The sequence below is a fragment of the Oncorhynchus tshawytscha genome, linkage group LG10 (genome assembly GCF_018296145.1).
Source record: "Oncorhynchus tshawytscha isolate Ot180627B linkage group LG10, Otsh_v2.0, whole genome shotgun sequence".
NCBI lineage: Eukaryota > Metazoa > Chordata > Actinopteri > Salmoniformes > Salmonidae > Oncorhynchus > Oncorhynchus tshawytscha.
In genome coordinates this window covers 50,979,228-51,004,437 of record NC_056438.1, presented here as the reverse complement: position 1 = coordinate 51,004,437, position 25,210 = coordinate 50,979,228, and the positions used below count along the sequence as shown (strand labels likewise).

The window sequence follows — 25,210 nt, the reverse complement described above, 5'->3', positions numbered from 1 at the left end:
AATGGGCCTCGTGCTGGGAGACAGAGGGTTTGACGGCCTCCCTAGTGGAAGTGGAAAGGGGAGATGGAGGTTGTTAGAAGTGGAGCCCCGGCTTGGTGAGTCCCACGGGGGGTGAGGGGATGGTGAGAGAGGGCTCATTGCTACTTCATTTCTCCATTTCCGTCCCTCTTCACACAGTGAAGCCACAGCCCACTTCTCCGCCTCTCCCCTCCATCTCTATAGGTGTTTCTCAATATGCATACTACGGTGCTCCACACACTCCTGTTCCAAGTTCCTTCTTTGATGACGTTCTCTTGAGTACGTTGTTTTGAGAACCAGAGGTTGGAGAACACATACAAATGTACATGTGCACACTCCTGTGCTACTGCATTACCTTTGACCAATAGAGACCAAAAAAATAAATATTACATAAAGCAAACGCAACCTTGTGACTAGCTAGCTATATGTGAATCGCATTAATCTGGCTAGCCAGATAGTTTTAGATGTGAAAAACAACCTCAAATGAATGTTGTTATGAAAGGTAGATGGCCAATGTTAGCTACCAAAATCTTTGTCAGTTAGCCTGTGGTCTATGCACACTACAGTGGATATTCGAGGCAGGTCTATGCACACTACTGTGGATATTCTAGGCAGGTCTATGTACACTACAGTGAATATTCCAGGCAGGTCTATGCACACTACAGTGGATATTCTAGGCAGGTCTATGTACACTACAGTGCATATTCTAGGCAGGTCTATGCACACTACAGTGGATATTCAGGCAGGTCTATGCACACTACTGTGGATATTCTAGGCAGGTCTATGTACACTACTGTGGATATTCCAGGCAGGTCTATGCACACTACAGTGCATATTCTAGGCAGGTCTATGCACACTACAGTGGATATTCGAGGCAGGTCTATGCACACTACTGTGGATATTCTAGGCAGGTCTATGCACACTACAGTGGATATTCGAGGCAGGTGTATACACACTACAGTGGATATTCTAGGCAGGTCTATGCACACTACAGTGGATATTCTAGGCAGGTCTATGCGCACTACAGTGGATATTCTAGGCAGGTCTATGCGCACTACTGTGGATATTCTAGGCAGGTCTATGCACACTACTGTGGATATTCCAGGCAGGTCTATGCACACTACTGTGGATATTTTAGGCAGGTCTATGCACACTACAGTGGATATTCTAGACAGGTGTATACACACTACAGTGGATATTCTAGGCAGGTCTATGCACACTACTGTGGATATTCCAGGCAGGTCTATGCACACTACAGTGGATATTATAGGCAGGTCTATGCACAATACAGTGGATATTCTAGACAGCTGTATACACACTACAGTGGATATTCTAGGCAGGTCTCTGCACACTACTGTGGATATTCCAGGCAGGTCTATGCACACTACTGTGGATATTCTAGGCAGGTGTATACACACTACAGTGGATATTCTAGGCAGGTATATGCACACTACAGTGGATATTCTAGGCAGGTTTAAGCACACTACATTGGATATTCTAGGCAGTTGTATATACACTACTGTGGATATTCTAGGCAGGTAAACACAGTATGTATTTACTAACGTAGCAAGATAAAATCTTGTAGTCAGGCAACATATGAGCTGTTGAGTGATTTGGAAAGCCATAGTCAGTCAAAAAATAATATAATAATACTCGTAGGAAAAGTTTTCATCTTTAGCTCACAATCTGTGGATAATATACGATTAGAAAGATAAAGAAAGTATCTAAAACATCACAGCACAATTGAAAAGTATATGGCACATGGAAACCAAACGAGGGTGGTCTATGGTGATAGGTGGGATGGGCTGAGGTTTGGGATTAAAGCGTTTATGTTTGGCCTCCCGTGTGGCGCAGTGGTCTAAGGCACTGCATCGCAGTGCTAGCTGTGGGTTTGAGCCCAGGCTCTGTCGCACCCGGCCGCGACCCGGAGGTCCATGGGGCGACTCACAATTGGCCCAGCATCGTCCGGGTTAGGGAGGGTTTGGCCGGTAGGGATATCCTTGTCTCATCGCGCACTAGCGACTCCTGTGGCAGGCCGGGCGCCACAGGGTTGTGTTTGCACGCTGACATTGGTGCGGCTGGCTTCCGGGTTGGATGTGCGCTGTGTTAAGTAGCAGTGCGGCTTGGTTGGGTTGTGTTTCGGAGGACGCATGGAACTCGACATTCGTCTCTCCCGAGCCCGTACGGGAGTTGTAGCGATGAGACAAGACAGTAACTACTATTTCTTTTAAAGAGCTGATGTTTGGTAATGTATTATTGTTATGTGACTGCTTTATATACAAGTACCATGTATGCAAAATATGTAAGAAACATATGTATGTATAATGTGTATGTATAATGTATAATATGTAGCAGAAAAGCTGTAAAAGAACAAAAAAATATATGTGTCCTCCGAAGAGGAGGACGGGTGGATGGGTTAATAACAAAATCAAACATTTTTAAACGAGATGTGAGTGGGAACCTTATCATTCCGAAGTCAGAGTTAATTTTCTCTTGCTTCTGCTCAATACCAGCAGCCATTATTTTCAAGAAACAATTTTTCCATGGTTGCGTCATATTACATCAACAATCCTGGGAATATTTTAGTTGAAGCTTGCGTGGATGCATGCTTTGAAATGTGTACACACAAAGTACTCATCTGAGAACTGTCCTCTGTGCTCCATTTCGCATAAGTTAATTTGGACTCATACTCGGATCGTTTCGTGCTCCAATTTGTATGCTCAGAGTATGCTAGAATGCATATTGAGAAACACCCTGTATCTCATTTCTCCCCAACTAATTAATCAACAACAGTTCCACTGGCCCACTCCCACCAGCTCCCACCAATTAATGGCCAGGCCTGTCAGTCTCCCTCTCTCCCCCACACAGAGAGAGGCCTGTGGGCCCAGCAGCCAGGCAGCCCTGGACCAGCCAGTGGTGAGGGAACTGGGGAAAGTCTGGGGGAAGCCTGAGGGTTGGTGAGGGAGAGGGGAGTGCCATGCTGGGCGAGCCAGTCCCAATGGCCTACGATGGCGGGTAGCAGAGCCGAGGGGAGTGGGCCCCGTGCTGGGAGACAGAGGGTTTGGTGGTCCCCCTAGATGGACGTTGTTTGAAGTGAGCCTCGGCTCGGTGGGTCCCACGGGGGGTCAGGGTGGTGAGAGGGGGATCGTTTTGGTCAATCCATCACCCTGCTAATCAGAGAGAGAGATCTGGAGCATGGTACAGTACAGGGTCTGATGCTGCTGCTGCTACGACTACTACTACTACTACTACTACTACTGCTGCTGCTACTACTAATACTAGTACTGCTGCTGCTACTACTAATACTACTACTACTGCTGCTGCTACTACTAATACTACTACTACTACTACTACTACTAATACTACTACTACTGCTGCTGCTACTACTACTACTACTACTGCTGCTACTACTACTACTACTACTACTACTACTACTACTACTACTACTACTACTACTGCTGCTGCTACTACTACTACTACTACTACTACTACTACTGCTGCTACTACTACTACTACTACTACTGCTGCTGCTACTACTAATACTACTACTACTGCTGCTGCTACTACTAATACTACTACTACTGCTGCTGCTACTACTAATACTACTACTACTGCTGCTGCTACTACTAATACTACTACTACTGCTGCTACTACTAATACTACTACTACTGCTGCTGCTACTACTAATACTACTACTACTGCTGCTGCTACTACTACTACTACTACTACTACTAATACTACTACTACTACTGCTGCTACTACTACTACTACTAATACTACTACTACTGCTGCTGCTACTACTAACTACTACTACTACTACTACTACTACTGCTGCTACTACTAATACTACTACTAATACTACTACTACTGCTGCTACTACTACTACTACTACTACTGCTGCTGCTACTACTAATACTACTACTACTGCTGCTACTACTACTACTACTACTAATACTAGTACTGCTGCTGCTACTACTAATACTACTACTACTGCTGCTACTACTAATACTACTACTACTACTGCTGCTACTACTAATACTACTACTACTGCTGCTACGACTACTACTACTACTACTACTACTGCTGCTACTACTAATACTAATACTACTACTACTGCTGCTACGACTACTACTAATACTACTACTACTGCTGCTACTACTAATACTACTACTACTGCTGCTGCTACTACTACTACTACTACTAATACTAGCTACTACTGCTGCTGCTACTACTAATACTACTACTACTGCTGCTACTACTAATACTACTACTACTACTGCTGCTACTACTAATACTACTACTACTGCTGCTACGACTACTACTACTACTACTACTACTGCTGCTGCTACTACTAATACTAGTACTGCTGCTGCTACTACTACTACTACTACTACTAATACTACTACTACTACTACTACTACTGCTACTGCTACTACTACTACTACTACTACTGCTGCTGCTACTACTACTACTACTACTGCTACTGCTACTACTACTACTAATACCTACTACTACTAATACTACTGCTGCTACTACTACTACTACTACTACTGCTGCTGCTACTACTAACTACTAGTACTGCTGCTGCTACTACTAATACTAATACTGCTGCTACTACTAATACTACTACTGCTGCTACTACTACTACTACTACTGCTGCTACTACTACTACTACTACTACTACTGCTGCTGCTACTACTACTACTACTACTACTACTACTACTACTACTACTACTACTGCTGCTGCTACTACTAATACTACTACTACTACTGCGCTACTGCTGCTGCTACTACTAATACTAATACTACTGCTACTACTAATACTACTAATACTAATACTACTGCTGCTGCTACTACTACTACTACTACTACTACTACTACTACTACTACTGCTGCTGCTACGACTACTACTACTACTACTACTGCTGCTGCTACTACTACTACTACTACTACTACTACTACTACTGCTACTACTACTACTACTACTACTGCTACTGCTACTGCTACTGCTACTACTACTACTACTACTACTACTGCTGCTGCTACGACTACTACTACTAATACTACTACTGCTGCTGCTACTACTAATACTAGTACTGCTGCTGCTACGACTACTACTACTACTACTACTGCTGCTGCTACTACTAATACTAGTACTGCTGCTGCTACTACTAATACTAATACTACTACTAATACTACTACTACTACTACTGCTGCTGCTACTACTAATACTAGTACTGCTGCTGCTACTACTAATACTACTACTACTGCTGCTGCTGCTACTACTACTACTACTATTACTGCTGCTGCTACTACTACTACTACTACTACTGCTGCTACTACTAATACTAGTACTGCTGCTGCTACTACTAATACTACTACTACTGCTGCTGCTACTACTAATACTACTACTACTGCTGCTGCTGCTACTACTACTACTACTATTACTGCTGCTGCTACTACTAATACTACTACTACTGCTGCTACTACTAATACTAGTACTGCTGCTGCCACTACTAATACTAGTACTGCTACTGCTGCTGCTGCTACTACGAATACTACTACTGCTGCTGCTACTACTAATACTACTACTGCTACTGCTGCTGCTGCTACTACTAATACTACTACTACTGCTGCTACTACTAATACTACTACTGCTGCTGCTACTACTAATACTAGTACTGCTACTGCTGCTGCTGCTACTACTAATACTACTACTGCCCTCTACACTATAGCCATCGGGCGTCTGGCATTGCCATCGGCTGTTGAGGAAATGTTTCCTTTGAAATCAATGAAAGCTGCTTCACTGCCCGTGTTGTGCTTGCGTTGCATCATGTCCAATGGCAGCATCCAAGCTCAAGAATTGCCCAGGTTTAATTCTTGTTTGCTGATGCGCAACTTTTTTTCTATCTTGGGAATTGAAATAATGAGACATAAAGTACATTTTGGTTGCATATGGCCTCTACTATACACCACTGGTTATTTTAGTAAGATGTATGAAATCAATAAGTGACTAATACTAGCTAGCTAGCTACATTGACTAGCTAGGTTCACAATTTAAACAAAAGCAACATGTGTAATTAGAGAATCATTAAAGCTGCAATATGAAACTTGAAACCCGACCAATATGAAACCCGACCAAATTCAAATAGAAATGTGAGTTATAGATCTGTCATTCTTATTGAAAGCAAGTCTAAGACGTGGTAGATCTGTTCTATCTTGCTACTTTTATGATTCCTGTTCTCAAGTTTTGTTTTTGTGTCTTTAACTTCATGTTTTGTACACCAGCTTCAAACAGCTGAAAATGCAATATTTCTGGTTATGGAAAATATATTTCACAGCAGTTTAGAGAGTACAATGATTCTCTAAGCTATACCTGCTTGTTTTGTCACATAAACTGAAATAAACTCAAATCATTATTACTACTACTATTACTACTACTATTACTACTACTGCTACTTCTATTACTACTACTGCTACTACTACCACTACTATTATTATTACTACTACTACTACCACTACTATTACTACTCCTGCTACTACTACCACTACTATTACTACTTCTGCCAGGATTAGGAAAGCATTGCAGAGCAGCTTGCAGGGGGTGTTAGGAAGCATTGAATAGAGAATGCTACAAGGCCAGTGGAGGCTTCTGAGGAGAAGACGGTTCATAATAATGGCTGGAATGGAGTCATTGGTGTAGAATCAACCACATAGAAACCATGTGTTTGATGTGCTTCATACCACTCCATTGACTCCATTCCAACCCTTCTTATGAGAAGTCGTCCCCTCAGCAGCCTCCACTGGCCTTGGCGTAGTATGGGAAGAGCAACATGCTGGGCTGAGGCAGCGTTCAGACAAGAGACTCACCAGGAGAGTGAGCAGATATCATAGTGGAAAGGGTGCATTCAACAGCCTTAAGGTGGAAATGGCTACTCTTTGGGAGTGTTCAGAGATTCAAAGCCGAAAGCTATAGTGTTCTACAGGGAACGCGCATAGAGTCAAGTTGGAGAGTGGTGCTATTCTTGAGGGAGCACTGAAAAACCTGGAGAGCTACGGTGAACTTGAGGAATGTTCAGAGCCTCAAGGCAGACAAGGATGCCACACTTGGGGAGCGTTCAAAGTCTCAAGGTGCAAATGGGTTCTATTCTTGAGGGGGAATTCAAAGCAACGACATGGAGAGGGCTGCCTCACTTGGAACGGGCAGTCAAGACTTGAAAGAGGAGCGGCATGTTGATGTTGCACTAGGGGAGCATTCAAGGTCTCAAGGCGAAGAGAAACGCAGCAGAGCAGATGGCTTGACATACATATGCAGTTGAAGTCAGAAGTTTACATACACTTAGGTTAAAGCCATTAAAACTCGTTTTTCAACCACTCCACAAATTTCTCGTTAACAAACTATAGTTTTGGCAAGTTGGTTAGGACATCTACTTTGTGCATGACACAAGTCATTTTTACAATTGTTAACAGACAGATTATTTCACTTAAAATTCACTGTATCACAATTCCAGTGGGTCAGAAGTTTACATACACTAAGTTGACTGTGCCTTTAAACAGCTTGAAAAATTCAAGAAAATTATGCCATGGCTTTAGAAGCTTCTGATAGGCTAGTTGACATCATTTGAGTTAATTGGAGGTGTATCTGTGGATGTATTTCAAGGCCTACCTTCCAACTCAGTGCCTCTTTGCTTGACATCATGGGAACATCAAAAGAAATCTGCCAAGTCTGGTTCCTCCTTGGGAGAAATTTCCAAACGCCTGAATGTACCACGTTCATCTGTACAAATAACAGTACGCAAGTATAAACACCATGGGACGACGCAGCCATCATACTGCTCAAGAAAGAAGCTTTCTGTCTACTAGAGATGAACGTACTTTGGTGCGAAAAGTGCAAATCAATCCCAGAACAACAGTAAAGGACCTTGTGACGATGCTGGAGGAAACAGCATATCCACAGTAAAATGAGTCCTATATCGACATAACCTGAAAGGCCGCTCAGCAAGGAAGACGCCGCTGCTTCAAAACCGCCATAAAAAAGCCAGACTACGGTTTGCAACTGCACCTGGGGACAAAGATCGTACTTTTTGGAGAAATGTCCTCTGGTCTGATGAAACAAAAATAGAACTGCTTGGCGATAATTACCATCGTTTTGTTTGGAGGAAAAAGGGGGAGGCTTGCAAGCCGAAGAACACCATCCCAACCGTGAAGCACAGGGGTGGCAGCATCATGTCGCGGGGGTGCTGCAGGAGGGAATGATGCACTTCACAGAATAGATGGCATCAAGCAGAAGGAAAATGATGTGGATATATTGAAGCAACATCTCAAGACATCAATCTGGAAGCTATATGGGTCTTCCAAATGGACAATGACCCCAAGCATACTTACAAAGTTGTGGCAAAATGGCTTAAGGACAACAAAGTCAATGCATTTGAAGTGGCCATCACAAAGCCCTGACCTCAATCCTATAGACATTTGTGGGCATAACTGAAAAAGCGTGTGCGAGAAAGGAGGCCCACAAACCTGACTCGGTTACACCAGCTCTGTCAGGAGGAATGGGCCAAAATTCACCCAACTTATTGTAGGAAGCTTGTGGAAGGCTACCTGAAACGTTGGACCCACGTTAAACAATTTAAAGGCAATGCTTCCAAATACTAATTGAGTGTATGTTAACTTCTGACCCACTGGGAATGTGATGAAAGAAATAAAAGCTGAAATAAATCATTCTCTCTACTATTATTCTGACATTTCCCATTCTTAAAATAAAATGGTGATCCTAACTGACCTAAGACAGGGAATTTTTACTAGGATTAAATGTCAGGAATTGTGAAAAACTGAGATTAAATGCATTTGGCTAAGGTGTATGTAAACTTCCGACTTCAACTGTAGCTACAGTATGCTTCCACAGACACAGACAGGTCTGGTAGCACCAGCCAGACCAGAGGAACAGAACTGGACACTACAACGTGTCTCTGAACCAATTAGCTAAGGCTCCATGAATTATGAAGATATAATTAAAAAGTACATTCCCAGACTAATACTGTAGATCTAGTGCTGCTCCATAGTGAGGAGTATTTGAGAACCATGAATAAGATCCTCCATTAGGGCCAGTGTGTGTGTGTGTGCATGAACATCTCTCTCTCTGTGTGTGTGTGTGTGTGTGTGTGTGTGTGTGTGTGTGTGTGTGTGTGTGTGCGTGCGGGGCTTCAGTGTTCTACTCTGACTTAATTGCGTGTCAATGGGGACTTGTGATGAGCTTAGCGTATTGTTTTCATGTGTTAAGGTAAGTATGAGGGCATGAACAGGCTTATTGGCTACCCGGTGTACTGTATGTGAGGAGGCTAGTTGGTGTGTCTGCTGTGTCTATCAGGATAATGAGGACTGTGGTCTACACTAGGGGAAGGTGGATTCATGTACTGCACACTGCAGTACTGAAGTCGTAAACAGTGTCTAACAGAGTTAGAGTAGAAGCAGTACCATAAAGATACTCACTGGTGCAGGTCATGTCTAGCTGTACAGAGTTAGAGTAGGAACAGTACCATAAAGATACTCACTGGTGCAGGTCATGTCTAGCTGTACAGAGTTAGAGTAGGAACAGTACCATAAAGATACTCACTGGTGCAGGTCATGTCTAGCTGTACAGAGTTAGAGTAGGAACAGTACCATAAAGATACTCACTGGTGCAGGTCATGTCTAGCTGTACAGAGTTAGAGTAGAAGCAGTACCATAAAGATACTCACTGGTGCAGGTCATGTCTAGCTGTACAGAGTTAGAGTAGGAACAGTACCATAAAGACACTCACTGGTGCAGGTCATGTCTAGCTGTACAGAGTTAGAGTAGGAACAGTACCATAAAGATACTCACTGGTGCAGGTCATGTCTAGCTGTACAGAGTTAGAGTAGGAACAGTACCATAAAGATACTCACTGGTGCAGGTCATGTCTAGCTGTACAGAGTTAGAGTAGGAACAGTACCATAAAGATACTCACTGGTGCAGGTCATGTCTAGCTGTACAGAGTTAGAGTAGGAACAGTACCATAAAGATACTCACTGGTGCAGGTCATGTCTAGCTGTACAGAGTTAGAGTAGGAACAGTACCATAAAGACACTCACTGGTGCAGGTCATGTCTAGCTGTACAGAGTTAGAGTAGGAACAGTACCATAAAGACTCACTGGTGCAGGTCATGTCTAGCTGTACAGAGTTAGAGTAGGAACAGTACCATAAAGACACTCACTGGTGCAGGTCATGTCTAGCTGTACAGAGTTAGAGAAGGAACAGTACCATAAAGACACTCACTGGTGCAGGTCATGTCTAGCTGTACAGAGTTAGAGTAGGAACAGTACCATAAAGATACTCACTGGTGCAGGTCATGTCTAGCTGTACAGAGTTAGAGTAGAAGCAGTACCATAAAGATACTCACTGGTGCAGGTCATGTCTAGTTGTACAGAGTTAGAGAAGGAACAGTACCATAAAGATACTCACTGGTGCAGGTCATGTCTAGCTGTACAGAGTTAGAGTAGGAACAGTACCATAAAGATACTCACTGGTGCAGGTCATGTCTAGCTGTACAGAGTTAGAGTAGGAACAGTACCATAAAGATACTCACTGGTGCAGGTCATGTCTAGCTGTACAGAGTTAGAGTAGGAACAGTACCATAAAGACACTCACTGGTGCAGGTCATGTCTAGCTGTACAGAGTTAGAGTAGGAACAGTACCATAAAGACACTCACTGGTGCAGGTCATGTCTAGCTGTACAGAGTTAGAGAAGGAACAGTACCATAAAGACACTCACTGGTGCAGGTCATGTCTAGCTGTACAGAGTTAGAGTAGGAACAGTACCATAAAGACACTCACTGGTGCAGGTCATGTCTAGCTGTACAGAGTTAGAGTAGGAACAGTACCATAAAGACACTCACTGGTGCAGGTCATGTCTAGCTGTACAGAGTTAGAGTAGGAACAGTACCATAAAGACACTCACTGGTGCAGGTCATGTCTAGCTGTACAGAGTTAGAGTAGGAACAGTACCATAAAGATACTCACTGGTGCAGGTCATGTCTAGCTGTACAGAGTTAGAGTAGGGACAGTACCATAAAGACACTCACTGGTGCAGGTCATGTCTAGTTGTACAGAGTTAGAGAAGGAACAGTACCATAAAGATACTCACTGGTGCAGGTCATGTCTAGCTGTACAGAGTTAGAGTAGGAACAGTACCATAAAGATACTCACTGGTGCAGGTCATGTCTAGCTGTACAGAGTTAGAGAAGGAACAGTACCATAAAGATACTCACTGGTGCAGGTCATGTCTAGTTGTACAGAGTTAGAGTAGGAACAGTACCATAAAGACACTCACTGGTGCAGGTCATGTCTAGCTGTACAGAGTTAGAGTAGGAACAGTACCATAAAGACACTCACTGGTGCAGGTCATGTCTAGCTGTACAGAGTTAGAGAAGGAACAGTACCATAAAGACACTCACTGGTGCAGGTCATGTCTAGCTGTACAGAGTTAGAGTAGGAACAGTACCATAAAGACACTCACTGGTGCAGGTCATGTCTAGCTGTACAGAGTTAGAGTAGGAACAGTACCATAAAGACACTCACTGGTGCAGGTCATGTCTAGCTGTACAGAGTTAGAGTAGGAACAGTACCATAAAGACACTCACTGGTGCAGGTCATGTCTAGCTGTACAGAGTTAGAGTAGGAACAGTACCATAAAGATACTCACTGGTGCAGGTCATGTCTAGCTGTACAGAGTTAGAGTAGGAACAGTACCATAAAGACACTCACTGGTGCAGGTCATGTCTAGCTGTACAGAGTTAGAGTAGGAACAGTACCATAAAGATACTCACTGGTGCAGGTCATGTCTAGCTGTACAGAGTTAGAGTAGGAACAGTACCATAAAGACACTCACTGGTGCAGGTCATGTCTAGCTGTACAGAGTTAGAGTAGGAACAGTACCATAAAGATACTCACTGGTGCAGGTCATGTCTAGCTGTACAGAGTTAGAGTAGAAGCAGTACCATAAAGATACTCACTGGTGCAGGTCATGTCTAGCTGTACAGAGTTAGAGTAGAAGCAGTACCATAAAGATACTCACTGGTGCAGGTCATGTCTAGCTGTACAGAGTTAGAGTAGAAGCAGTACCATAAAGATACTCACTGGTGCAGGTCATGTCTAGCTGTACAGAGTTAGAGTAGAAGCAGTACCATAAAGATACTCACTGGTGCAGGTCATGTCTAGCTGTACAGAGTTAGAGTAGGAACAGTACCATAAAGATACTCACTGGTGCAGGTCATGTCTAGCTGTACAGAGTTAGAGTAGGAACAGTACCATAAAGATACTCACTGGTGCAGGTCATGTCTAGCTGTACAGAGTTAGAGTAGGAACAGTACCATAAAGATACTCACTGGTGCAGGTCATGTCTAGCTGTACAGAGTTAGAGTAGGAACAGTACCATAAAGATACTCACTGGTGCAGGTCATGTCTAGCTGTACAGAGTTAGAGAAGGAACAGTACCATAAAGATACTCACTGGTGCAGGTCATGTCTAGCTGTACAGAGTTAGAGTAGGAACAGTACCATAAAGATACTCACTGGTGCAGGTCATGTCTAGCTGTACAGAGTTAGAGTAGGAACAGTACCATAAAGACACTCACTGGTGCAGGTCATGTCTAGTTGTACAGAGTTAGAGAAGGAACAGTACCATAAAGATACTCACTGGTGCAGGTCATGTCTAGCTGTACAGAGTTAGAGTAGGAACAGTACCATAAAGATACTCACTGGTGCAGGTCATGTCTAGCTGTACAGAGTTAGAGTAGGGACAGTACCATAAAGACACTCACTGGTGCAGGTCATGTCTAGTTGTACAGAGTTAGAGAAGGAACAGTACCATAAAGATACTCACTGGTGCAGGTCATGTCTAGCTGTACAGAGTTAGAGTAGGAACAGTACCATAAAGATACTCACTGGTGCAGGTCATGTCTAGCTGTACAGAGTTAGAGAAGGAACAGTACCATAAAGATACTCACTGGTGCAGGTCATGTCTAGTTGTACAGAGTTAGAGAAGGAACAGTACCATAAAGATACTCACTGGTGCAGGTCATGTCTAGTTGTACAGAGTTAGAGAAGGAACAGTACCATAAAGATACTCACTGGTGCAGGTCATGTCTAGCTGTACAGAGTTAGAGTAGGAACAGTACCATAAAGATACTCACTGGTGCAGGTCATGTCTAGCTGTACAGAGTTAGAGAAGGAACAGTACCATAAAGATACTCACTGGTGCAGGTCATGTCTAGCTGTACAGAGCTGTACAGAGTTAGAGAAGGAACAGTACCATAAAGATACTCACTGGTGCAGGTCATGTCTAGCTGTACAGAGTTAGAGAGTAGGAACAGTACCATAAAGATACTCACTGGTGCAGGTCATGTCTAGCTGTACAGAGTTAGAGAAGGAACAGTACCATAAAGATACTCACTGGTGCAGGTCATGTCTAGCTGTACAGAGTTAGAGTAGGAACAGTACCATAAAGATACTCACTGGTGCAGGTCATGTCTAGCTGTACAGAGTTAGAGTAGGAACAGTACCATAAAGATACTCACTGGTGCAGGTCATGTCTAGCTGTACAGAGTTAGAGTAGGAACAGTACCATAAAGACACTCACTGGTGCAGGTCATGTCTAGCTGTACAGAGTTAGAGTAGGAACAGTACCATAAAGATACTCACTGGTGCAGGTCATGTCTAGCTGTACAGAGTTAGAGTAGGAACAGTACCATAAAGACACTCACTGGTGCAGGTCATGTCTAGCTGTACAGAGTTAGAGAAGGAACAGTACCATAAAGACACTCACTGGTGCAGGTCATGTCTAGCTGTACAGAGTTAGAGTAGGAACAGTACCATAAAGATACTCACTGGTGCAGGTCATGTCTAGCTGTACAGAGTTAGAGTAGAAGAACAGTACCATAAAGATACTCACTGGTGCAGGTCATGTCTAGTTGTACAGAGTTAGAGAAGGAACAGTACCATAAAGATACTCACTGGTGCAGGTCATGTCTAGCTGTACAGAGTTAGAGTAGGAACAGTACCATAAAGATACTCACTGGTGCAGGTCATGTCTAGCTGTACAGAGTTAGAGTAGGAACAGTACCATAAAGATACTCACTGGTGCAGGTCATGTCTAGCTGTACAGAGTTAGAGTAGGAACAGTACCATAAAGACACTCACTGGTGCAGGTCATGTCTAGCTGTACAGAGTTAGAGTAGGAACAGTACCATAAAGACACTCACTGGTGCAGGTCATGTCTAGCTGTACAGAGTTAGAGAAGGAACAGTACCATAAAGACACTCACTGGTGCAGGTCATGTCTAGCTGTACAGAGTTAGAGTAGGAACAGTACCATAAAGACACTCACTGGTGCAGGTCATGTCTAGCTGTACAGAGTTAGAGTAGGAACAGTACCATAAAGACACTCACTGGTGCAGGTCATGTCTAGCTGTACAGAGTTAGAGTAGGAACAGTACCATAAAGACACTCACTGGTGCAGGTCATGTCTAGCTGTACAGAGTTAGAGTAGGAACAGTACCATAAAGATACTCACTGGTGCAGGTCATGTCTAGCTGTACAGAGTTAGAGTAGGAACAGTACCATAAAGACACTCACTGGTGCAGGTCATGTCTAGCTGTACAGAGTTAGAGTAGGAACAGTACCATAAAGATACTCACTGGTGCAGGTCATGTCTAGCTGTACAGAGTTAGAGTAGGAACAGTACCATAAAGACACTCACTGGTGCAGGTCATGTCTAGCTGTACAGAGTTAGAGTAGGAACAGTACCATAAAGATACTCACTGGTGCAGGTCATGTCTAGCTGTACAGAGTTAGAAGAACAGTACCATAAAGATACTCACTGGTGCAGGTCATGTCTAGCTGTACAGAGTTAGAGTAGGAACAGTACCATAAAGATACTCACTGGTGCAGGTCATGTCTAGCTGTACAGAGTTAGAGTAGGAACAGTACCATAAAGATACTCACTGGTGCAGGTCATGTCTAGCTGTACAGAGTTAGAGTAGGAACAGTACCATAAAGATACTCACTGGTGCAGGTCATGTCTAGCTGTACAGAGTTAGAGTAACAGTACCATAAAGACACTCACTGGTGCAGGTCATGTCTAGCTGTACAGAGTTAGAGTAGGAACAGTACCATAAAGACACTCACTGGTGCAGGTCATGTCTAGCTGTACAGAGTTAGAGTAGGAACAGTACCATAAAGATACTCACTGGTGCAGGTCATGTCTAGCTGTACAGAGTTAGAGTAGGAACAGTACCATAAAGATACTCACTGGTGCAGGTCATGTCTAGCTGTACAGAGTTAGAGTAGGAACAGTACCATAAAGATACTCACTGGTGCAGGGCATGTCAGGCTGGTCCATGTCACCGCGGTAGTAACCATTGCGGCAGATACAGATAGTGGCGGCCTCGGTTGCAGAGCGGCTGTTGGAGGGGCACTGCAGACACAGGCCTGGACCCTGGGTTGACTTGAATGTCCCTGGGGGGCAGGCTACAGGGGGAGAGAAGGACAAAACAACATTAGTTATTAAGATAATGCAAAGTATTTAGGCCTAGGGCAAAACGTGTACACAGTACACTGCCTTGCATTCTGGCTTGACTTGAGGCACTTGCGTACAGAGTGGGAGAGGGGACAAAATACATCAAAAGTCACATTAGATAATGCCAAATCTAAATAGCAATTTTCTGTTTATCATTGTACGCGCGATAGAAGAGCACAATATGTCTCTCTCTCTCTCTCTTTCTCGTGCTTTCTCCCTCTCTTAAATCTCTGTCTTTCCCTGTCTTTCTCTCTCACACTGCCCTCCCTGCCTCCTTCCTTCTAACCATCCCTTCAACCAAATCTCTCTTCCCATCCCTCTGTCTTACTTTGTTATAAGCGACTACATCCAGCCCCTTTGATTTCCACAGTGATAAGTCCCCCTCCTTCAGCAACAGCAGTAGCAGATTCATTCCACTATGTTCTCTAATGTAGACGGAAGGCCGGGGAACGAGGGGAAAAGAGGAAGGACAAAGATGATTGTGCCTGATATGACTGCATGCCTAAGCTCAGGCAATAACCTACGTCCATTTCGCAATCCTGCAGGAATAAAATGATGGGGGGAAAAAAGAGGGGTCTCTCTTCTCCAAAGAGAGGGATTTTACAGGCTATAATAACTGTGATGAATGCCTAATATTTTAGCTAGCTTCCTCATAGGGTTTAAGAGGGGCTACAAGCCGGGAATAACTGGGCCTATAAATGTAACAGGACAAGCCACTCACCGTCTCCATCTGTGGTTATGTCCTGGAGTGAAACCGTATAATGGCTTGGCTGTGGGTGGGAAATGTGGGGTGCACTTTTGCGACTCGCCCAATGACAGCACATTCCATCCTTCTGATACGACTCTTTTGATTACACTACTTCACCGTATAAAGTAGGAGTGAGGATTGGTCTTCAATGTACAAATATAACACTGAGGTCAAGTTTGATGGGAATGGGGGAACACATGACAGGTAGGTAGATGCCCAATTTTTAACTAGGAGTTTTTAATGTGAAGAAAAAAAAACGAGTCTGGACCCCACAAGCTAAAACCAGGGCCCGCAGTCATGTCATATTGTAGGAAAAGGACCAACTTCAAGCCCTACCACTACAGTAGTATGCGAAACACTGCAGAGGGACAAATAGAGAGTTACTCCCTACTGTAATGAGTGGGGAGCATTCGCTCCACAGCCTCTCAGAATGAACAGAATGAACAATTGGGAAAGAATGTAGAGCGGCGGTACGGCACGGCTGAAACCTTTGGACCTTTATATCAACAGCCTTTTAAGATTTCATTAAATATTTTATGCTTCATTAATATAAGAACAGAGAAGAAGGGTTTTGAGGCGAGCGTCTGGTTTATGGCGCCGTTAAATAGGCAGGTTTCACTTTTTTACGAGTCCTCCCTCCTGTTCAACTGGCAACTCTAATGGGCTGTTAGACTAGGGATATGAGATCGGGAGGGAAGGGAGAGAGAGAGAGAGAGAGAGAGAGAGAGAGACGGGGGGGGAGAGAGAGAGAGAGAGAGAGAGACGGGGAGAGAGAGAGAGAGAGGAGAGAGAGAGAGAGACGGGGGGGGAGAGAGAGACGGGGAGAGAGAGAGATGGGGGAGAGAGTCAGAGTTGCTACGGTGGAAGGCCTACTTTCTACAGAGCCAGAACGTCCTCAAGGGAGATGGAGACAGAGAGAAAAGAGAGAGAAAGAGAGCGAGAGACGGGGGGGAGAGAGAGACGGGGGGAGAGAGAGAGACAGGGGGAGAGAGAGAGGGGAGAGAGAGGACAGAGAGAGAGAGAGAGAGAGAGAGAGAGAGAGAGAGTCAGAGTTGCTACGGTGGAAGGCCTACTTTCTACAGAGCCAGAACGTCCTCAAGGGAGACGGAGACAGAGAGAAAAGGAGAGAAAGAAGTAGAGAGAGATGGGGAGAGAGAGAGGGGGGAGAGAGAGACGGGGGAGAGAGAAACAGGGAGAGAGAGAGAGAGAGACGGGGGAGAGAGAGAGAGAGAGACGGGGGGGGGAGAGAGAGAGAGACGGGGGGAGAGAGAGAGAGAGACGGGGAGAGAGAGAGAGAGGGAGGGAGAGAGACGGGGGAGAGAGAGACGGGGGAGAGAGAGAGAGACGGGGGGGGGAGAGAGAGAGAGAGACGGGGAGAGAGAGAGACAGGGACGGTGAGAGACGGGGGGAGAGAGAGACGGGGGGGAGAGAGAGAGACGGTGAGAAAGAGAGAGAGAGACGGGGGGGAGAGAGACGGGGGGAGAGAGAGAGACAGGGGGAGAGAGGGAGAGAGAGAGAGAGAGAGAGAGAGAGAGAGTCAGAGTTGCTACGGTGGAAGGCCTACTTTCTACAGAGCCAGAACGTCCTCAAGGGAGACGGAGACAGAGAGAAAACAGAGAGAAAGAAGTAGAGAGAGACGGGGGAGAGAGAGACGGGGAGAGAGAGAGAGACGGGGGGAGAGAGAGAAACAGGGAGAGAGAGAGAGAGAGAGAGACGGGGGGAGAGAGAGAGACAGGGAGAGAGAGAGAGAGAGAGAGACGGGGAGAGAGAGAGAGACGGGGAGAGAGAGACGGGGAGAGAGAGAGAGACGGGGGGAGAGAGAGAGAGAGACGGGGGAGAGAGACAGAGAGACGGGGGGAGAGAGAGAGAGACAGGGGGGAGAGAGAGACAGGGGGGAGAGAGAGACGGGGGGGGGGAGAGAGAGAGAGACGGGGAGAGAGAGAGAGAGACGGGGGAGAGAGAGAGACGGGGGGGGGAGAGGGGAGAGAGACAGGGGGAGAGAGAGAGAGGGGAGAGAGAGAGAGAGAGAGAGAGAGAGTCAGAGTTGCTACGGTGGAAGGCCTACTTTCTACAGAGCCAGAACGTCCTCAAGGGAGACGGAGACAGAGAGAAAAGAGAGAGAAAGAAGTAGAGAGAGACGGGGGAGAGAGAGACGGGGAGAGAGAGAGAGAAGGGGGGAGAGAGAGAAACAGGGAGAAAGAGAGAGAGACGGGGGGAGAGAGAGAGACAGGGAGAGAGAGAGACGGGGGGAGAGAAGTGAGAGACAGGGGGAGAGAGAGAGACGGGGGGGAGAGAGAGAGAGAGGGGGGAGAGAGAGAGAGACGGGGAGAGAGAGAGAGAGACGGGGAGAGAGAGACGGGGGAGAGAGAGAGAGAGACGGGGAGAGAGAGACAGGGAGGGAGAGAGACGGGGGGAGAGAGAGACGGGGGAGAGAGAGAGAGACGGGGGAGAGAGAGAGAGACGGGGAGAGAGAGAGAGAGAGACGGTGAGAAAGAGAGCGAGAGAGGGGGAGAGAGAGAGAGAGGGGGGGGAGAGAGAGAGACAGGGGGAGAGAGAGAGAGAGACAGAGAGAGAGAGAGAGAGAGAGAGAGAGAGAGAGAGAGAGAGAGAGTCAGAGTTGCTACGGTGGAAGGCCTACTTTCTACAGAGCCAGAACCGTCAGTGGTTCTATACCCCAGACAGTGAGATATAGCCCAGCTCCAACAGTACCGTCAGTGGTTCTATACCCCAGACAGTGAGATATAGCCCAGCTCCAACAGAACCGTCAGTGGTTCTATACCCCAGACAGTGAGATATAGCCCAGCTCCAACAGTACCGTCAGTGGTTCTATACCCCAGACAGTGAGATATAGCCCAGCTCCAACAGTACCGTCAGTGGTTCTATACCCCAGACAGTGAGATATAGCCCAGCTCCAACAGTACCGTCAGTGGTTCTATACCCCAGACAGTGAGATATAGCCCAGCTCCAACAGTACCGTCAGTGCTTCTATACCCCAGACAGTGAGATATAGCCCAGCTCCAACAGTACCGTCAGTGCTTCTATACCCCAGACAGTGAGATATAGCCCAGCTCCAACAGTACCGTCAGTGGTTCTATACCCCAGACAGTGAGATATAGCCCAGCTCCAACAGTACCGTCAGTGGTTCTATACCCCAGACAGTGAGATATAGCTCAGCTCCAACAGTACCGTCAGTGCTTCTATACCCCAGACAGTGAGATATAGCCCAGCTCCAACAGTACCGTCAGTGCTTCTATACCCCAGACAGTGAGATATAGCCCAGCTCCAACAGTACCGTCAGTGCTTCTATACCCCAGACAGTGAGATATAGCCCAGCTCCAACAGTACCGTCAGTGCTTCTATACCCCAGACAGTGAGATATAGCCCAGCTCCAACAGGTCAGTGCTTCTATACCCCAGACAGTGAGATATAGCCCAGCTCCAACAGTACCGTCAGTGGTTCTATACCCCAGACAGTGAGATATAGCCCAGCTCCAACAGTACCGTCAGTGCTTCTATACCCCAGACAGTGAGATATAGCCCAGCTCCAACAGTACCGTCAGTGCTTCTATACCCCAGACAGTGAGATATAGCCCAGCTCCAACAGTACCGTCAGTGCTTCTATACCCCAGACAGTGAGATATAGCCCAGCTCCAACAGTACCGTCAGTGGTTCTATACCCCAGACAGTGAGATATAGCCAGCTCCAACAGTACCGTCAGTGTTCTATACCCCAGACAGTGAGATATAGCCCAGCTCCAACAGTACCGTCAGTGGTTCTATACCCCAGACAGTGAGATATAGCCCAGCTCCAACAGTACCGTCAGTGCTTCTATACCCCAGACAGTGAGATATAGCCCAGCTCCAACAGTACCGTCAGTGCTTCTATACCCCAGACAGTGAGATATAGCCCAGCTCCAACAGTACCGTCAGTGGTTCTATACCCCAGACAGTGAGATATAGCCCAGCTCCAACAGTACCGTCAGTGGTTCTATACCCCAGACAGTGAGATATAGCCCAGCTCCAACAGTACCGTCAGTGGTTCTATACCCCAGACAGTGAGATATAGCCCAGCTCCAACAGTACCGTCAGTGCTTCTATACCCCAGACAGTGAGATATAGCCCAGCTCCAACAGTACCGTCAGTGCTTCTATACCCCAGACAGTGAGATATAGCTCAGCTCCAACAGTACCGTCAGTGCTTCTATACCCCAGACAGTGAGATATAGCCCAGCTCCAACAGTACCGTCAGTGCTTCTATACCCCAGACAGTGAGATATAGCCCAGCTCCAACAGTACCGTCAGTGCTTCTATACCCCAGACAGTGAGATATAGCCCAGCTCCAACAGTACCGTCAGTGCTTCTATACCCCAGACAGTGAGATATAGCCCAGCTCCAACAGTGTTCCTCACAAACACAGAGGAGGCTAACACACTGACCTGATGTCTGGTCACACAGCACACAGTGACACAACACAACAGCCACCAAGCCCTGTACCACCAACTAGGATAAAAAACCACACAGGCTGCCCACATCGACCACAAACGCCCAGTAAAACATTAGAAACACCCGATAAAGAAAGTAGCGAGCGGTCAAAGATAGGAGCAACCACGACCGACATATGCTCCTAACATGAGTACTACTAGCAGTTCGGTTCCCCCTGGCGAAATGTCTAACCTCAAGGGTATTTTCCTGGTCAAATAAAGGTTGAATAAAGAATAGTGCTGTGTAGGCTATGTGGAGGTGTAGGGAAGAGTGTAACCATTCAATAAAACGCATTATGCTGCATTGGCTTCCACACTGAGAGGTTCAATCTGGTGAATGTACTATAAACAGGAGTGTGGAAACTCGTAACAATTAGACAGGCCATATGGGGAATTATAAATCCCAGCTGGGCCATCCCTTTATAAACCAATAACCCTTTAAACAACAAAACACTTGGTTAACACACAGATCCACAGCCATTACTAGGAGGGAAAGGAGGAAAAATGATATGTCGCTCGTCATCTTTTCACATGTCTATTAAAGTGGCCATGAGAGTCATAGAGTGGACACGCGAATGGACACCACACACTCAATAAACTCATTTCGCCGACCACCACGAAAGGGCCCACAAAAGTCCCATGTGTGTTTAATGAGGTGTTAACAGTGTGTGTAAGTGTGAGTGGCCTCGGCCTGTATTGACAGACAGCAGCCTAGGGCCAGATAAACAGAAAGACGACAGCAGAGGAGGAGAGTAGAGAAAGAGGCGAGGAAGACTGGAGGCTGTGTGCAGAATTAGCTCTTCAGGTCAACAACGCTGCGGTTGTGCCCGCAGGCAAACATGCATATACATACAGTACAGACTCAAACACGTAAACACATACACACATACTCAGATCCTCACACAAATGCGTACATACACACAGACACACACACACAAACAGTTCATCATACCCACACACACACAAACACACACAGACAGCACAGACCCCGTTAAATCAATTCTACTTCCACATTTTACGCCAATTGTCTAGCGTCTGTTCAACAGGACGTGGGTTAATTTCATTCTCATCCTGGTCTACCTGCCAAGATGATGGGGTCAGCACACACGCACAAACATACAGACTCACACGCAGACAGACACGAACATACACACACTCACACACAGACAGACACATATATACACACACACACACACACACACATGAAAGACAAAGACCGCTTCTGTCTGTGTCACTCTGCTCTGCATCCGAGCTGTGCCTTTTTCTAATCGACCTTGCATATTATGTGCATGAAGCTACCGTATTAAACCCATTAATTAACTACTAGCTGCTCTGCTGCACAGGGCTGTCAGAGAGAGAGAGAGACAGAGAGAGAGAGACAGAGAGAGAGAGAGACAGAGAGAGAGGGACAGAGAGAGAGAGACAGAGAGAGAGAGAGAGAGAGAGAGAGAGAGAATCAACTATTAAAGACTACCAGAACCCACTGGATTCTCCAATTACCTTGAATGAGCTACAGGACCAAATAAAAACCCTCCAACCCAAAAAGGCCTGTGGTGTTGACAGTATCCTTAATGAAATGATAAAATATACAGACCACAAAATCCAATTGGCTATACTAAAACTCTTTAACATCATCCTTAGCTCTGGCATCTTCACCAATATTTGGAACCAAGGACTGATCACCTCAATCCACAAAAGTGGAGACAAATTTGACCCCAATAACTACCGTGGGATCTGCGTCAACAGTAACCTTGGGAAAATCCTCTGCATTATCATTAACAGCAGACTAATACATTTCCTCAATGAAAACAATGTACTGAGCAAATGCCAATTAGATTTTTTACAAAATCACCGTACAGTAGACCATGCATTCACTCTGCACACCCTAATTGACAACCAAACAAACCAAAACAAAGGCAAAGTCTTCTCATGCTTTGTTGATTTCAAAAAAGCCTCCGACTCAATTTGGCTTGAGGGTCTTCTATACAAATCGATGGAAAGTGGTGTTGGGGGTAAATTATACGACATTATAAAATCCATGTACACAAACAACAAGTGTTAAAATTGGAAAAAAAACACACATTTCTTCACACAGGGCAGTGGGGTGAGACAGGGATGCAGCTTAAGCCCCACCCTCTTCAACATATATATCAACAAATTGGCGAGGGCACTAGAAACGTCTGCAGCACTCGTTCTCACCCTACTAGAATCTGAAGTAAAATGTCTACTGTTTGTTGATGATCTGGTACTTCTGTCACCAACCAAGGAGGACCTACAGCAGCACCTAGATCTTCTGCACAGATTCTGTCAGACCTGGGCCCTGACAGTAAATCTCAGTAAGACCAAAATAATGGTGTTCCAAAAAAGGTCCAGTCGCCAGGACCACAAATACAAATTCCATCTAGACACCGTTGCCCTAGAGCACACAAAAAACTATACATACCTTGGCCTAAACATCAGCGTCACAGGTAACTTCCACAAAGCTGTGAACGATCTGAGAGACAAGGCAAGAAGGGCATTCTATGCCATCAAAAGGAACATAAAATTCAACATACCAATTAGGATCTGACTAAAAATACTTGAATCAGTCATAGAGTCCATTGCCCTTTATGGTTGTGAGGTCTGGGGTCCGGTCACCAACCAAGACTTCACAAAATGGGACAAACACCAAATTGAGACTCTGCATGCAGAATTCTGCAAAACTATCCTCTGTGGGATACAACGTAAAACACCAAATAATGCATGCAGAGCAGAATTAGACCGATACCCGCTAATTATCAAAATCCAGAAAATAGCCGCTAAATTCTACAACCACCTAAAAGGAAACGATTCCCAAACCTTCCATAACAAAGCCATTCCATATAGAGAACTGAATCTGGAGAAGAGTCCCCTAAGCAAGCTGGTCCTGGGGCTCTGTTCACAAACACAAACACACCCCACAGAGCCCCAGGACAGCAGAACACTTAGACCCAACCAAATCTTGAGAAAACAAAAAGATAATTACTTGACACATTGGAAAGAATTAACAAAAAAACTGAGCAAACTAGAATGCTATTTGGCCCTAAACAGAGAGTACACAGTGGCAGAATACCTGTCCACTGTGACTGACCCAAACTTAAGGAAAGCTTTGACTATGTACAGACTCAGTGAGCATAGCCTTGCTATTGAGAAAAGCCGCCGTAGGCAGACATGGCTCTCAAGAGAAGACAGGCTATATGCTCACTGCCCACAAAATGAGGTGGAAACTGAGCTGCACTTCCTAACCTCCTGCCCAATTTATGACCATATTAGAGAGACATATGTCCCTCAGATTACACAGATCCACAAAGAATTCAAAAACAAATCCAATTTTGAAAAGCTCCCATATCTACTGGGTGAAATTCGACAGTGTGCCATCACAGCAGCAATATTTCTGACCTGGTGCCACAAGAAAAGGGCAACCAGTGAAGAACAAACACCATTGTAAATACAACCCATATTTATGCTTATTTATTTTCCCTTGTGTACCCTTAACCATTTGTACATTGTTACAACACTGTATATATATATATAATTTGACATTTGTAATGTCTTTATTGTTTTAAAACTTCTGTATATGTAATGGTTACTGTTAATTTGTATTGTTTATTTCACTTTTGTATATTATCTACCTCACTTCCTTTGGCAATGTTAACACATGTTTCCCATGCCAATAAAGCCCCTTGAATTGAATTGAATTGAGAGAGAGAGAGAGAGAAAATGTGAAACGCAATGTTGCAAAAACCTCAGAGGCCTCGATCTAAACCTCACAGAGGAGGTTGGTTGGTTGGGTCGAACTCATAGCGATTGGTACGCGGCCGACACTCTTCACTGATTTATGGTTTGGAGGATGCCAGGTGTTCTCTCCCCTCAGAAGGAGAACCAACAGTACAGTCAGTGCCAGGATAAAGGAGTAGAGGAGAGACGCTCGCAGAGTGTGCAGGTTTTCGGGAACACATAGAGATAAAGTATTAGATCAAACAGTAATTAGTCTCCCCTCAGTGAGGGGGTAACCTAGCACTGAACTAAAAACACAATATTATCCTGTTTCATGTGGTCTCTGTTGGGGCCCCTGTCTTTCACAACACATCTGTCTTATTTTGTCTCCCATTCCCCTCTTTCTACCCGTACCCATTCTCTCGTTTTCCGTCTGCATGCTTCTCCTCTCACTTTTCTCTTTCTTACTTCGTCTTCTCTCTTTCATCTCCCCTTGAGCCACGTGTACTTATCAAAGACATCATCTTGGTCTGCCGCTGTCCCTCTCTTTCCCCTCGCCATCTCTCTCTTTACAGCCTTCACCTCTCTCTCTCTCTCTCTTGTTCTCTCGCTCTCCCCCCTCTATCTCTCTCTGACAGGCC

At 45.3% G+C, this 25,210-nt stretch overlaps 1 protein-coding gene across 3 annotated transcripts in view; it reads right to left on the bottom strand.

The window, feature by feature from the left end:
• LOC112260409 (ephrin type-B receptor 1) overlaps window positions 1–25,210 on the bottom strand; it is a 314,795-nt gene that overhangs the window by 83,865 nt on the left and 205,720 nt on the right. For all 3 annotated transcript variants that reach the window (XM_042328699.1, XM_042328701.1, XM_042328700.1), the window contains exon 4: window positions 15,404–15,559. In XM_042328699.1, the coding sequence (XP_042184633.1) occupies window positions 15,404–15,559 (156 nt within the window). The remainder of the gene's footprint in view (window positions 1–15,403; window positions 15,560–25,210) is intronic.